The sequence below is a fragment of the Phyllostomus discolor genome, chromosome 3, assembly GCF_004126475.2.
Source record: "Phyllostomus discolor isolate MPI-MPIP mPhyDis1 chromosome 3, mPhyDis1.pri.v3, whole genome shotgun sequence".
Classification (NCBI taxonomy): Eukaryota; Metazoa; Chordata; class Mammalia; order Chiroptera; family Phyllostomidae; genus Phyllostomus; species Phyllostomus discolor.
In genome coordinates this window covers 92727502-92742160 of record NC_040905.2, presented here as the reverse complement: position 1 = coordinate 92742160, position 14659 = coordinate 92727502, and the positions used below count along the sequence as shown (strand labels likewise).

The 14659-nt window shown below is 36.7% G+C and overlaps 1 protein-coding gene, 1 long non-coding RNA gene and 1 other non-coding gene across 3 annotated transcripts in view; 2 read left to right on the top strand and 1 right to left on the bottom strand.

Annotated features, from left to right (window-relative positions):
- The window catches only part of BAZ1B (bromodomain adjacent to zinc finger domain 1B), a 77806-nt gene that overhangs the window by 26437 nt on the left and 36710 nt on the right, over positions 1-14659 (top strand). The window contains exons 5-6 of the mRNA XM_028513880.2: positions 1053-1174; positions 4129-4326. Of these exons, the coding sequence (XP_028369681.1) occupies positions 1053-1174; positions 4129-4326 (320 nt within the window). The remainder of the gene's footprint in view (positions 1-1052; positions 1175-4128; positions 4327-14659) is intronic.
- LOC114514230 lies at positions 1440-1566 on the top strand. The gene has a single exon (XR_003685965.1). It is a non-coding gene; the product is annotated as a small nucleolar RNA SNORA66 (small nucleolar RNA).
- LOC118499539 lies at positions 5654-13659 on the bottom strand. The gene is made up of 3 exons (XR_004902035.1): positions 12623-13659; positions 7483-7486; positions 5654-5665 (listed from the first exon to the last, which is right to left on the bottom strand). It is a non-coding gene; the product is annotated as an uncharacterized LOC118499539 (long non-coding RNA).

The following is a 14659-nucleotide window of genomic DNA, read 5'->3' as shown; positions in this document are numbered from 1 at the left end:
GTAGCTAGGTCAGAGTAGGAGGAGCAAATTGTAATCTCTGTTTCTGTTCGTATTGCAGGCCAGTTGTGGTGGTTTTAAGATACTTCCTTTTATCTATATTCTATACCTTAGGTCCCTGTCACATGGGGGCTGCCTATTTAGTTAGACCAAAATCTTGTTTCCGTAGTGCCCACAAGACAAATTCTGATCTCTTTAAATGGTATACAAGGTTCTTTATATTTATCCCTGTACTCACCTCTTTAATTTAATTAATTAATTTTATTTATTTTTAAAGATTTTATTTAATTTCTAGAGAGAGGGAAAGGGAGAGAAATATCAGTGTGTGGTTGCCTCTCCTGCGCCCCATACTGGGGACCTGGCTGGCAACCCAGGCATGTGCCCTGACCAGGAGTCAAACCTGCAACTGACTGGTTCACAGGCCGGCCCTCAATCCATTGAGCCACACTAGCCAGGGCTCCTAATTTGATTTTTTTTTACTTTACTCTAGATTATATTCACCCATACCTCATTACTTGCAGTCTCTGAACAAGTCATATTTTTATTTTCATCCTCACCTGAGGATATTGATTTGAAAGAGTAGGGAAGAGAGAGTGGGGGAGAGAAACATTGACGTAAGAGAGAAACAATTACTGGCTGTCCCATACATACCCCTACTAGGGACTGAACCCCCATGCAGGCATGTGCCCTGACTGGGAATTGAACCTGCAACCTTTCAGTCTATAGGATAATGATTCAACCAACTGAGCTATGCTGGCCAGGCCAAGTCATTTTTTTTGTAGGCGTTTTCTGCCTATCTCCCTAAGTTAGACATTGCTGCTCTTCCATATTATTTTTCTGTATCCACGCCTATAATAGAATTTCTACATTTTATTATAATTATGATTGACTCTATCCATAGACTTCAGTTAGTTAAGAATTTTATGATTCATCTTGGCACCCCATCCGTCAGTGCCTGGTGCAGAGTAGGTGTTCAGTAAAATTAATTATTAATGAATGAATGGATGGAATTAAAAGAATTATGTCTTTCACTAATTTTCTATTGATTTGACTAGATGACAGAGCACGTAGATCTCCACGAAAACTACCTACTTCGTTAAAAAAAGGTGAAAGGAGATGGGCTCCTCCAAAATTTCTGCCTCACAAATATGATGTGAAACTACAAAATGAAGATAAGGTTAGTTGGCACTTTATATTAATCCTCTTTCATGTAGTAGATGCTGTTTAAGAAAATATCATAGGGTTAGTTTTGTCAGAGAAAAATGTGCTAAAGGAAAATGTAAATGAATGTAGTTTTACAATACAAAAATTCTTAGTGTTTTCCAGTCTGAGTAATTATGCCTTTAGATTGTATTTTATTTACTAGGAGATCACACACTTTTTCCTTTTAATAGGAATTATTAGGGTTAAGAGTAATTTGCTTTTGAGCTTCAAACTTAGTTTTAAAAATAAGAACCTTGCATGATGTTGCAGAAGTGAAGGGAATCGGGTTTGCTAAAGTAATTGTGGTGATAGAAATGTATTGGCCTCAGAAACTACTGAGGTGGTCCATTCTATCCTAGGACAGTGTAAAAAAAAAAAAAAAAAAGAATCTATTTCCAGCAGTTACAGACTTTCCAAGGTAGTAGCTCTTCCTAGTTAAAAGAACAATTTGTAGTGTAATTAAATTCAGAAACTGAGTCAACAGTAATCAGTGTTTTTACAAGGAATCTGTGGAATTAATAACCTAAAGTAGCAATACCCTTAAAATAATTGAGTGCTGTGTTTTACTGATTCTAAGGTCTTCATGTTTCATATTATTTTATTTATTTATTTTTAGAGGGAAAGGGAGGGGGAGAGAGAAGGAGAGAAACATCAATGTGTGGTTGCCTCTCGTGACCCCACTGGGGACATGGTCTGTTACCCAGGCATGTACCTTGACTAGGACTTGAACCAGCGAGCCTTTGGTTCACATGCTGGCACCCAGTCCACTGAGCCACATCAGCCAGGGCTGTTTAACTCTTTTATGGAAGAAAGAGCTAAGGCCTGAGAAATTTAATAATTCTATTGAAGTTCCTAATTTAGTAATTAAGATTGGGAAGGATTATAACCCAGATCTTTTGCCTCTTTAGGGTATTGTTTTCCTACCTCAGGATGTTGACAAATCTTATTCCATTTTGACTCTGTTTTGTAGTTAGTGATCTGAATACATACTTGGATTATTAGGATTTTTTTTATATTTTAAAATTAGATCATAAGTACAATTATTTACTAAGTTTCTTCCCTCCCATTCGGCAAGGTAGCTAGTTGAAACATTGCTAGGGAGCCTGAACCACTTTCCTAATTTTTATTTGTTTTATTGTTGAGTGTAAATTGAGTGTAAAATGTAATAAATACTGTTCATAAGAAGATAGAAAGTACAACTAAGAAAAAAGATACCTCTCATCCCATATTCAGATGATAATTGATGAATATGGTGGTTAATGGTGGCTAGCTTTTCACTGACTTTTAAAAGCAGGAAAAGTCTATATATACTATTTCATAGCTTGCTTTTTTTCATTTTCTGTCTGCTGGGTATCTGTAATACAATTACATGTTCTTCCAAAATAATATTAGGATGTGGTGTATATGATAGTTATCATGGGAGTTTATGAAAAATGGAATTCTTTCCAAAAGCAGCCAGGGGTTACCTTTGAAATGGTTTGGTATTCACTTGACCCAGAAAAACCCACAAAAATCATGGAAATTAAGAGGTTCAGATCTTCATGTTCACTTTAAGAACACTCATGAAACTGCCTAGGCCATCAAGGGTATGCATATCTGAAAAGCCACTAAGTATCTGAAGGATGTCACTTTAAAGAAGCAATGTGTGTGCCATTCTGTCCTTACTATGGTGGAGTTGATAGATTTGCCCAGGCCCAACAGTGAGGCTGGACACAGGGTCAGTGGCCCCAAAAGTGCTGAATTTTTGTTCCACATGCTTAAAACATGCAGAGAGTAATGCTGAACATAGGGTTTAGATGTAGGTTCTCTGGTTATTGAGCACATCCATGTGAACAGATTTCCCCAGACGTGACACAGTTTATAGAGGTCATAGGTAGTTTAACCTCCATGTGAGTTGTTCCTACCACATTGAGATGATCCTTACTGAAAAGGAGCAGATTATTTCTAAGTCAGAAGAGGAAGTTTCGCAGAAGAAAAAGATATCCCAGGAGCAAATGAAAAACAACAACAACAACAAAAAACAAAACTTATGGCCTGGGAGTATATTTAGCATAAGATCAATAATAAAAGTAAAAACAAAAGAAATGAAAATGTGGAATTCCAGGTTTCGCTGCCAGAGATTTCTCTGATTCAGTAAGTTTGTAGTGAGGCCCAGGTATATGCATTTTAATCGCACCCCAGATGATTCTGATGTTTGTCCTGATTGAAAAATGTTTTTTTTTTCCCCATGGCTACATGGTATCCAATATATGGATGTACTTTTTTTTTCCTGCAAATTTATAAAAACATTTCTTTACTACCTTGATGAGTTCAACTGTGGTCAATTATCTTTTTAAAAAATTTTTTAAAAATTTTAATTATTGTTCAAGTACAGTTTTCTTCTTTTACTCCCATTCCAGCCCACCCACCCAACCCTCCCCATTTCCCTCCCATTACCACCCTCCCCCTAGCTTTTGTCTATGTGTCCTTTAAATTTGTTGCTGTAAACCCTTCCCATTCTCCCCTGAAATTCCCTCTTCTCTCCCCTCTGGTCACTGTCAGCCTGTCCTCTATTTCAGTGTCTTCAATACATGGATGTATTTTAATTTAAAAAGTGAACCCCTTATTAATGTACTTTTTTAGTTTCCCCCCTTTTTTGTTTTTAATAAGCAGTTAATGATGACCATCCATTTATTTCTAAATTTTTAATAAGAGAAATTGTTGGTTCAGTGAGTATACACATTTTTAGGGCTTTGATACATATTGAAAACTTGCCTAGGGATTAATTAACACTCTGTATGTGAAAATTATTCCTTCTCTTTTTATCTATTTTATACCTGTGTTTTATAGATAGAATTACGATTTTTCTGAAGAGAGCACAAATTTTTGTTCTCATTGATTAATTGCTTTTTTACCCCTGTGATGGGATATTTATATTTGTTAACCTAGATCATCAGTAATGTGCCAGCAGACAGCTTGATCCGTACAGAACGCCCACCTAATAAGGAGATACTTCGATACTTTATACGGCATAATGCCTTACGGGCTGGAACTGGTGAAAATGCACCTTGGGTGGTAGAAGATGAGCTGGTGAAGAAATATTCCCTACCGAGCAAGTTCAGTGACTTTTTACTTGATCCATACAAGGTAAGGTCACTATTAAATTTTGGACAGCAGGATAGAACATTTAGGTGAATTTATTTTCTCAGATGGGTCCAATAGTATTAGATTTATAGCAAATTTTGAACTCTAACACCAGATAAGGAATTCAAAAATTTTTATATTTAACCTATTTCATGTAGGTTGTGTGTTGTGCGAGGTTGGTAGGGGAGAGGATACATTGAGTATCTCCCCTAGTTCAATTTATTTTCTACTATGATTATGTAATTAAGAAACAAACTACATACGTGTGCTTTTTTGCCTCAGATCCTTCTTGGAATGAGGTATGGTATAATCACAAAAAATATTTTGCAAATTGAATCCTAAAGATGAAAACTGGTTTTGTACATCAGAAAAGATGATCAAATAGACTGCCCGCCTTGAAAAGGACTTGGAATGAGTATTGCTTTGTATAACAGGTTAGTAGAAAATCTAGCATTTCCCTTTTGAAACGTCATTTTTTCTTTAATTATCTTATTTGATCTTCAGAACATTCTTATGAAGTTCTATGGTATGTATAAATACGTTAGTCTTACTTTCCAGATGGGGAAACATAGGCTAGTCTAATTAGAAGCAATAGTAAGTGAATGACAAAAGACAAGACTTTGGCCTCCAGTTTCTGATTGTCTTTTCCATCTTAGGGCTTTTCCAGTAAGATTTTAATGTAGGTTATGACAGTATTTATGCTTCTTGTGTTGGTAAATTTCCTTATTTCATACTGATGTTTTCACCTGGGTTTCTGGGCCAGAATGCAAAGGAGAGAGCTGCTGGTCCATTAAAACTAAGTGAGTTGCAGGATTTCTCCCCCCTTTCTTGTTTTTAATTGTGAAAAACAAAAGATGTCTTGAGTCATAACTAAAGATAACTATTTCAATTATCTTAGTTTGATTTTGCTGACAAAAGTGTGTTGAGAAATAAGTTTATTTCTCCAAACATTGATAAAGTCCTCTAACCATGGTTTAACATTTAGCATGTTTTTGTATTCTGGAACAGCATGATCAAGCATTAGCTTTTATTGTGCTCTTTAAAGTTTTATTATTTACTTAGAAGAATTTAGGAATTAATTTGCTTTTTCTAGATCAGACTAAATTTTCCATGGAACTATAGTAAACCTAAATTTTTTCCCTCAGTATTTAAAAAACTTTTTAAAAATGTATTGATTTTGGAAAGAGAGAAGGGGAGTAGAGAGAGAGAAAGAAATATTTGTTGTTCCACTTATTTATGCACTCATTGGTTGATTCTTATTATGTGCCCTAACCAATGGGCAATGGTTCTGGGATTGAACCCGCAACCCTGGCATATCAGGACGGTGTGCTAATCAACTGAGCTATCAGGCCAGGGCATTAATATTTTCCTTAATATTTTTATTTACTGAGGGGGGATTTTAATTCATTGTAATTTCACTGCTGTAGTATTTGTAACTGGATACAGCTTTTGGTGGTTATAACATGAGATTACTATTTTTACTATATGAGAGTCTTATACAAAATCATCTGTGAATGAATGGGTTTTAGACTCTTAGGCCATATGAGTCCTTTAATATTTTCCTATTTTTTATTTTATAGTTGTCTTTAATTTTAGTAGTAATTCAAGTATGTGAAAGACTGAGTATTTATGGGTAAAAAAATCTGTGGTTTATTAGAATGAAAAAACTGATTCATACTTTTTGTAGGAGTCAGACTAGAATTACAGAAACTTATATCTTGAAAAGCAATTTCTAAAGAAATCAGCTACTCTCAAATTTTCTAATGAGGACTTAAAATATTAACTGCATGAAATTTGGCTATAATTCAGATTGAGACTGTGAAGTACAAGCTTGTGTAAACTAAATTGTTATAAGAAGATAGTAATTCTATTTAGTCAAGTAAGAGAAATTGAGACTCATGTAAAATACCCATTCTATAAAATTAAGGGCACATACACATTATCTTTTTACATATTTTTCCTGTCTTCAGCAATACTTTATTATTTCTCAGTATTAACTGTTGGATGTTTCACTGACTTTTGTCTCCTGAGTTTTGCATAAAAGTTTTTTCTTCTTTTTTGTAAAATAAATTTTTTTAAAGGCCTTTTGACATCTTAGCCAAGACAATACAGTAAAGGCATAGAAAAATAGACCATAAAACAGTGCTTTTGGATACTTACTTCATTTAATGCATTAAAAATGAGTGATCACACATGTTCCACCTATCTTAAAGGCAGTAGGTAAAAAAAAGGTTTTCTGTCTTTGTTGTCTTTGGTTTTTGTAGAATTTAATGTTCTATTATTATTAGGCTGCTGAACTACAACAATTATTAAGAGATAAGGCTTGGAGAGAGGAGGTGAGTTCTGAGTAATTTTCTTAGGAAAGGAGTGATGGGGAGAGCTGAAGTGTCAGGAAAATTAATTTAGAAGTAGGGAATTTTGAGTGTCATTTGAGTAGGATTGAGTGGGATGATGAGGGTGTTGTGTTGTCTTGCAAACTCGAGAATATAAATGACTTCAGAACAAGCTCTTACTCATTTTATATTGTTAAGTGTAAAATATAGGTTAAGTGGCTAGTGAAGTAATTTCTTAAGGAAATTCTGCTTGTTAAGGAGAAAAATGCTACTATCAGTAGAGTTTAAGGATAACAGTTTTTTGTAGGCCTAATGACTTGGAGGAATGATTAATAAGGTAGTTGGGTAATAACTCATTTAAGATGAAATCAGCTATCTTCGCTCATTTCCCTCTTGTAATACGTACAGCTTTAGTGTTTTACTATCCTATCCATAATCCTATCCTATCTAGTTAAAACTAGAACTCTTAGTTTTAACTGTTACATCCTGGCGGGGAAGCTTTTGGATAGAGACATAACAAGAAAATAACACTTTTAAAGACATTTGGACTCCTGAAATAATGTGGGCTAATTTATTATGGTTCTTTTTTTTTTAATATATTTTATTGATTATGCTATTACAGTTGTCCCATTTCCCCCCTTCTCTCCCCTCCACCCTGTACCCCCTCTCCCACCCACGTTCCCCCCCTTTAGTTCCATGTGTCATACTTACGAGTTCTTTAGCTTCTACATTTCCCGTACTATTCTTGCCCTCCCCCTATCTATTTTCAGTCTACATTCTATGCTACTTATTCTCTATACCTTTTCTCCCTCTCTCCTCCTCCCACCCCCCTGCTGCTAACCCTCCATGTGCCCTCCATTTCTGTGGTTCTGTTCCTGTTCTAGTTATTTACTTAGTTTCTTTTGGTTTTGCTTTAGGTGTGGTTGTTCATAATTGTGAGTTTGCTGTCCTTTTACTATACATGTCTTTTCTTTATCTTCTTTTCTTAGATAAGTCCCTTTAGCATTTCATGAAATAAGGGCTTGGTGATGATGAACTCCTTTAACTTGACCTTATCTGAAAAGCACTTTATCTGCCCTTCCATTCTAAATGAGAGCTTTGCTGGATAGAGCAATCTGGGATGTAGGTCCTTGTCTTTCATGACTTGGAATATTTCTTTCCAGCCCCTTCTTGCCTCTAAGGTCTCTTGAGAAATCAGCTGACAGTCTGATGGGAACTCCTTTGTAGGTTACTGTCCCCTTATCTCTTGCTGCTTCTAGGATTCTCTTCATCATTTTTACCTTGGCTAATGTAATTATGATGTGCCTTGGTGTGTTTCTTCTTGGGTCCAGCTTCTTTGGGGCTCTCTGAGCTTCTTGGATTTCTTGGAAGACTGTTCCCTTTGCCAGATTGGGGAAGTTCTCCTTTATTATTTGTTCAAATACGTGCTCAATTTGTTGCTTTTCCCCTTCCCATTCTGGTACCCCTATAATTCGGATGTTGGAACGTTTAAAGGTGTCCTGGATGCTCTTAAGCTTTTCCTCGTTTTTTTGAATTCTTATTTCATCATGCTTTTCTGCTTGGTTGGTTCTATCTTCCTTCTGGTCCACTGTATTGTTTTGAGACTCAGATTCCTTCCTTTCACTATTGGCTCTCCTCCGTGTATCTTCCTGCATCTCTTTTATGGTAACCTGCATCCTTTCATCTAATTTGCACCCCAAATCAACCAATTCCGTGAGCTTTCTGATCACCAGTGTTTTGAACTGTGCATCTGATAGATTGGCTATTTCTTGGTCACTTAAAAGGATGAGTCCTGGGGACTGATCTGTTCTGTTGGAAACATGTCTTTCCCTGTCTCTCCTTTTTTTTTTCCGGTCTGGTTGCTCTTGTTACGGTGGGGGGCGGAGCCTTAGGTGTTCACCGGGGCTGGGCACCCCAGTTGCTAGATTGTGACGTTATATGTGGGGGCGGGAGCGGGCACGGGAGGGAACAATGGTGGTAGTTCCGTTCTCCTGGGCTCAGACCCTTCTCTGGGATCCTGGGCTGCAAGCTCTGCTCTGGTCCACAATCGCTGCCTCATTGGGTCCGCCAGCTGCAGCTTGCATACTCAGAGATCACCATACTCGGGGATCACCGCTGTGTTCTTGCATCCCGGATGCCTGTCGCGCTGATTTCGCGCCAAATTTTCCCCGACCTCCGCGCGCCGCCCGACCCGCGGCAGCCCCACGCCCACCTGGCTCGTCTTCTCCTACCAGTCTGGATGTACGGGTCTACTTCAATTCTTGGCTGTCCGACTTCCATTCAGATAAATCCTCTGTCAGTTCTGGGTGTTATTCTGTCTGTAAATTATTGTTGTTCTAATCTTGGTTGAGAGAGGAGGTACGGTGCGTCCACCTATTCCTCCATCTTGCCGAAAGTCCCCCTATTATGGTTCTTAATACATTTTATTTGTTCATTTTTAAAATTCAATCTTGATCGTATTTGTTTCCATTACCACTTAGTCCCCTTGTACTCCCCTCCCGCCATCAATCACCACACTGTTGTCCATGTCCATGAGTCCTTTTTCCTTTCTGCTCAATCCCTCCACTCCCTAATAGCTCTCTCCCCCCACCCCCCCAACTGTCAACTTGTTCTCCATCTATGAGTCTGTCCACATTTTCTTTGTTAGTTCTAGTTGTTCATTAAATTCCACATATGAGTGAAATCATAAGGTATTTTTTGTTCTCTGGCTTATTTCACTTAGCATAATGTTCTCTAAGTACATCCATTCTACTGGAAAGGGTAAAATTTTCGTGGGTTGTTTTTTTTTTTTGTTTTTTTTTTTTTTTTTTGGCCGAGTAGTACTCCTCTTAAAACATTTTACAAACATTTTATTTTGAAATAATCTCACATAGAAGAGTTGACAAAATACTATAAAGAATTTCCCTTCAAGTAGATTGTACTCTTCATCTTGATTTGTCAAATGTTGTTACCACATTTGTTTTATTATTTTCTCTTTTTATATACATACGCACAGTATTTTTTTTCTGAGACATTTGAGAGTAGGTTATAAGATGGGATGCTCTTTTATAAAAAACTTCATTATGTGATTCCTAAAGACAAGAATATTTTCTAATACAACTCAAGTACTGTTATCAAAATCAGTAGACTAACATTGAATCAATACTGTTGATCTACATTTCTTACTCAGATTTTGCCATTTATCATAGTTAATGTCTTTTTAGCCCCCCCCCAAAAATTTTTTTTGTTTTGGTTTCAATGAGGATCTATTTACTTAGCCCCTCAGCTTTTCTTTGTCTTTTAAAAACCTTGATGTTTTTGAAGAATACAAACCAATTATTGTACTCCTTAATTTCAGTTTATTTCCTTATGATTAGATTCAGGCTATAAATTTTTGGTAGAAATACTACAGAAATGATGTTGTATTCTTCTCAAATGAGTTACACTGGAAGGCACATGATGTAATTAGTAATTAGTGTATATTTTAAAAGATGTGTCTTATCTACCCTGGTGGTGTGACTCAGTGGATTGAGAGCTGGCCTGCAGACCAAAAGGTTGCTGGTTTGATTCCCAGTCAGGACTCATGCCTGGGTTGCAGGCTGGGTCCCCAGTTGGGTATATGTGAGAGGCAACCAATTGATGTTCTCTCCTTCTCTTTCTCCCTCCTTTCCCCTCTCTCTAAAAATAAATAAAATATTAAAAGAATATTTTATAGTAGTTTCACAAATTCACTAATAAAGGCCTCTGGAGATTGAGACAAGACTGATATGTGAATGTTGCATTGAAACTCCTCTAACATGATTCCTTGGGTGAATGAGAAGAATGAAATAAAAATCGGATTATAGAGTGCCAAAATTTTCTAATTTATGGTTCTTGCTGCTTCTATTAAGTTAAATTTAGCATCTGAATGAGCTGCTTTAAAGATTATTTAAATTTTTATCTTATTTACTAGATTTTCTTATTTGCGGTATTGGTTTCTTCCAGGTGATAGGGAACAAGTATAGTATTGAATATACTGTTTTTCTTACAGCCTTTCATGTTGCTAAGATAGAAATATTTTTTCACATTTAGCAGTTAGGAAGGGAAAACTTTAATACTGCCAGTCCAGCTGCCCATTTTTTTTTCTCCCTTCCTAGTCATTATTCCAGAAGATGACTTATGTTGAATGGGGGTTAGGGAAGACCCTTAGCACATAAGTGGTTTTATACTTTTTCAGATCCCCCTGAGTCCAGCCATGCCGGCTCCCATTTGGCTGTGATTGCCCCCAGCATGCCCTATGCTGAGATCCAGTTACTGAAGGACTGCTTACTCGGGGAGCTGGCCTGTTGGGAGGGGGTTGGGTGAGTTAAATTTCTTTCATTTTTAAGAGAAAAAAAATTACACAGTGTGACTTTGGCAAAAAACACACCTTATGAATGAAAATGGGTAACTGTACCCTTTCATGGTTAAGCCATCCCAGCTTTTTCTTGCATCATCTCTGAATAATACAGTCCTTCTAAGTAGAAGGAATTTAAAGTAACTGAATACTAAATTTGACTTTTTAAATAGAAAGAAATGTAACCAGTAAATTAAGTGACCCAATTACAATAGACCATTTTAAAACAGTGAAAATGAAACAGTCACACATTAGTCTCCTTTTTAGTGATAAATTTCATTTTAGAATGGTTTTAAATATAACCTGTCACCCTGATTATTAGAAAAAATGGCAATCTGTGTGTCGGTACTCAAGATTTTCCAACGCTATTGAAGAGGATGGTTAACTCTTGGGAGGCACATATTTATCTTTAATTTCTGGCAGGATAGTGGTCAGTCTTACTGTATGACAGCAATTTTCAATCCATGTGCTGTGGCACACCGGTGTGCTGAAAGAATTTTTAAAACATCCAGTACCTGACTTAAGAGGTCAGAGTCACTGACCTCTTTTCCCTTAGACTGTCAAGTGAAAAAATAATAGCCAACACAACAGTACCTGTCTGGTGTGAATGAATCAAAATTATACCTACCTTTTTGTTAGATTGGCAAGAACAGTATTTTTTCGGGTGTGCTGCAGAATTTTAGTAATTAGTTTATATGTGCCATGAGATGAAAAAGATTGAAAATAGCTGCTGTATGATTTTTTAAAAGATGTTATTTATTTATTTTTAGACAGGGGAAGGGAGTGAGAAAGAGAGGAAGAGAAACATCAATGCGTGGTTGTCTCTTGCACACCCTTATTGGGGACCTGGCCTGCCAACCAGGCATAAGCCCTGAGTGGGAATTGAACCAATGACCCTTTGGTTCCAAGGCTGGCACTCAATCCACTGAGCTGCACCAGCCAGGGCTCTTTGTTTTTTAGAATGGTCTTGAAATCGGGTTCTTTGGAGTATTGGTACTGTCATTGTCCATGAGGAAAATGGAATCTTGCATTAGTTATTTTTGCTTATTGTTTTTAACCTTTTGAAATTTATTTCTGGGGAATAAGAACTGGGAAATTCTACTTCTGTGAAAAGCATCTCTTGAAGCACTGATAGTGTTTCTGTTTTGTAAACTACAAGATCACTTTGTTGTCCCATACTGAGGATGATAATTGAGGAACAACAAATTTTAGACAGGCACCAGAAACAGTCAGCTGGAGGAGTAGTAACCTGCAATTGCCTATAATTCTTAAAAGGCAGGTTGGCCTTTAAAGTTATAGAGCTTGGCCAGAAGAAGGATTTCTTAAGTATAAGCCCACTTACTGGAATTGTATACCATATTTATACCTCTTGTGCTACCTTGGTTCTGTGAGTTTGTTTTTCTGGTTATATTCTTTTCTTTGTTAAAGAATTTTTTAAAATTTTCACCAGAAGATACATGTTTTTATTGATTTTAGAGAGGGGGAAAGGGAGAGAGAGAAACTTGATTGCTTCCTTTACATGCTCTAATCAGGGATCAAACCTGCAACCTAGGTATGTGCCTTAATCCAGGATTGAACCCACAATCTTTTGGTTTATGGGATGATGAGCCACCCAGCCAGGGTTCTGATTATATTCTTAATGTTTGTAAAATTGGCATTGTAGTGTAGCTTGTTAAATTTTATTACACCTGTTTGTTTATTCCTAACAAGAGCATAGATGTTACTCTGTATCATCTCTGGGATTTATTTCATCATAGCCATTTCCCTATAGCCTTTTTAAAAGAGCTCATAATTTTATCTTTGATAGCCTTTAGGTGTTTTCCTTGCCTGCAGTCTCATTTCACACTAGTTTGTCTTAGCCACTGCCTCCAGACTGCTTCTTTATACGTTGCTGTTATCAAGTTAGTTCCTTCCACTCAAAAACCGGAAGTTTTTTAGAATTTAATTATTTTAGATGTTACCTAGTCTTTCTCTTAATCACTTGAGACAGTACATTTTTTTGAAATTGGCTGTACCTTTTCATTGCTGGCTGTTATTTACTTTGTGTTTTAGCTGCCAGTTGTTTGTTTTCTTTTTAATTGTATTTTTTAAAGCATAGAAATCAAGTGTTTGTTTTTTTAAATACTCAGAAACAGTGGTATTAATGACAAGTTGACTGGTTCTAACCTATTAACAAATTCTGTATAATAGGAACAAGCTGCAGGAGTGTCCAGCCTTTTGGCATCTCAGGGCCACACTGGAAGAAGAAGAGTTGTCTTGGGTCACACGTTAAATACATTGCAACACATAATCACAAAAAAATCTCATAATGTTTTAAGTAAATTTATGATTTTATGTTTGGCCACATTCATATGTCTTGGGCCATGGGTCGGACACCACTGAAGAGGTTTGAGGAGACAGGAGAAGATGTGTGTCTAAGAAAGTGTAAAATGAATAGGTTAAGGAAATATACTGTGATTACTGGGTGGCATTCAGGACCCATTTAAAGTACTTGGTTATGACTTTAAATAATGCCACATGCTGTGATTGTATCTTTTTCCTAGTCATGTTTAAGTTGAATATGTGCAGGCCAAGAGTGACTAGATAAAATAGAGAAAGGGAGACAAGGGAAGTGGAGCTTCGTGCAAGATTGATTATAATGATTGACTGTGGAATTTAATCTGGGGAAGAAGGGCAGGGAAGTGTGAGCATGATGAAAATGTGATAAAATTAATAGATTTAAGGTCCTTAACAGATTGAAGTATTACAGAGTTGGGGTACTAGAAGGAGTGAATTAGAAAGATATGAGAGGATGATCAGAGACCCTTATATGAACTCGAGGGTTTAGAGGGTTTATAGTTACTCATATATTCATGGGTATGAATTCTTGAATTACAGGGAGAGATCAGAGGGGAGTTTGAGGACCTGTGAGGCCAGGGTCATGAGGATTCTTTATTTGTGATCAGTGTCTTTGTTGTTAGTATACTTACTGATATAAGAAAATATGCTTCTGAATTTAGACAAAAATGCTTAAGTGGTAAATTTGAAACATAAACCTTAGGAAGATAGAATACTCCCAGCTGGAACAAAGGCTTAAATATAAAAACCCAGTCCTGTCTCAAGAGCAATGCTTTTTATTTTGTGTATATGTATATATGTATGTGTGTATTTAAATCTTTATTATATTTTTCCATTACCATTTAGTCCCCTTATACCGCCTTGCTCCCAGTAATCACTACACTGTTGTCCATGTCCATAAGTCCTTTTTCCTTTTAAGAGCAATGCTTTTTTAAAAAGTTTTATTTACTTTTAGCAGGGGGGAGAGGGAGAAAGAGAGGGAGAAACAGCAATGTGTGAGAGATAACATCAGTTAGTTGCCCCTCTCTCATGCCCCTAACTGGGACCTGGCTTGCAACCCAGGCATGTGTCTTGACTGGGAATTGAACCACAGACCTTTTGGTTCGCAGGCTGGCACTCAATCCACTGAGCCACACCAGCGAGGGCTATAGAGCAGTGATTTTTAAATTTCTTACATGTTGCCATTATTCTTCATCTGGGATCCATAGAAGGATTCTGAAATTGTATGCATAATGTTTTTTCTGGGGAAAGAGTTCACAATTCATTAAAGTATTTAAGAACTGTCAATCTGTATATAAACAGAGCTAGTTGC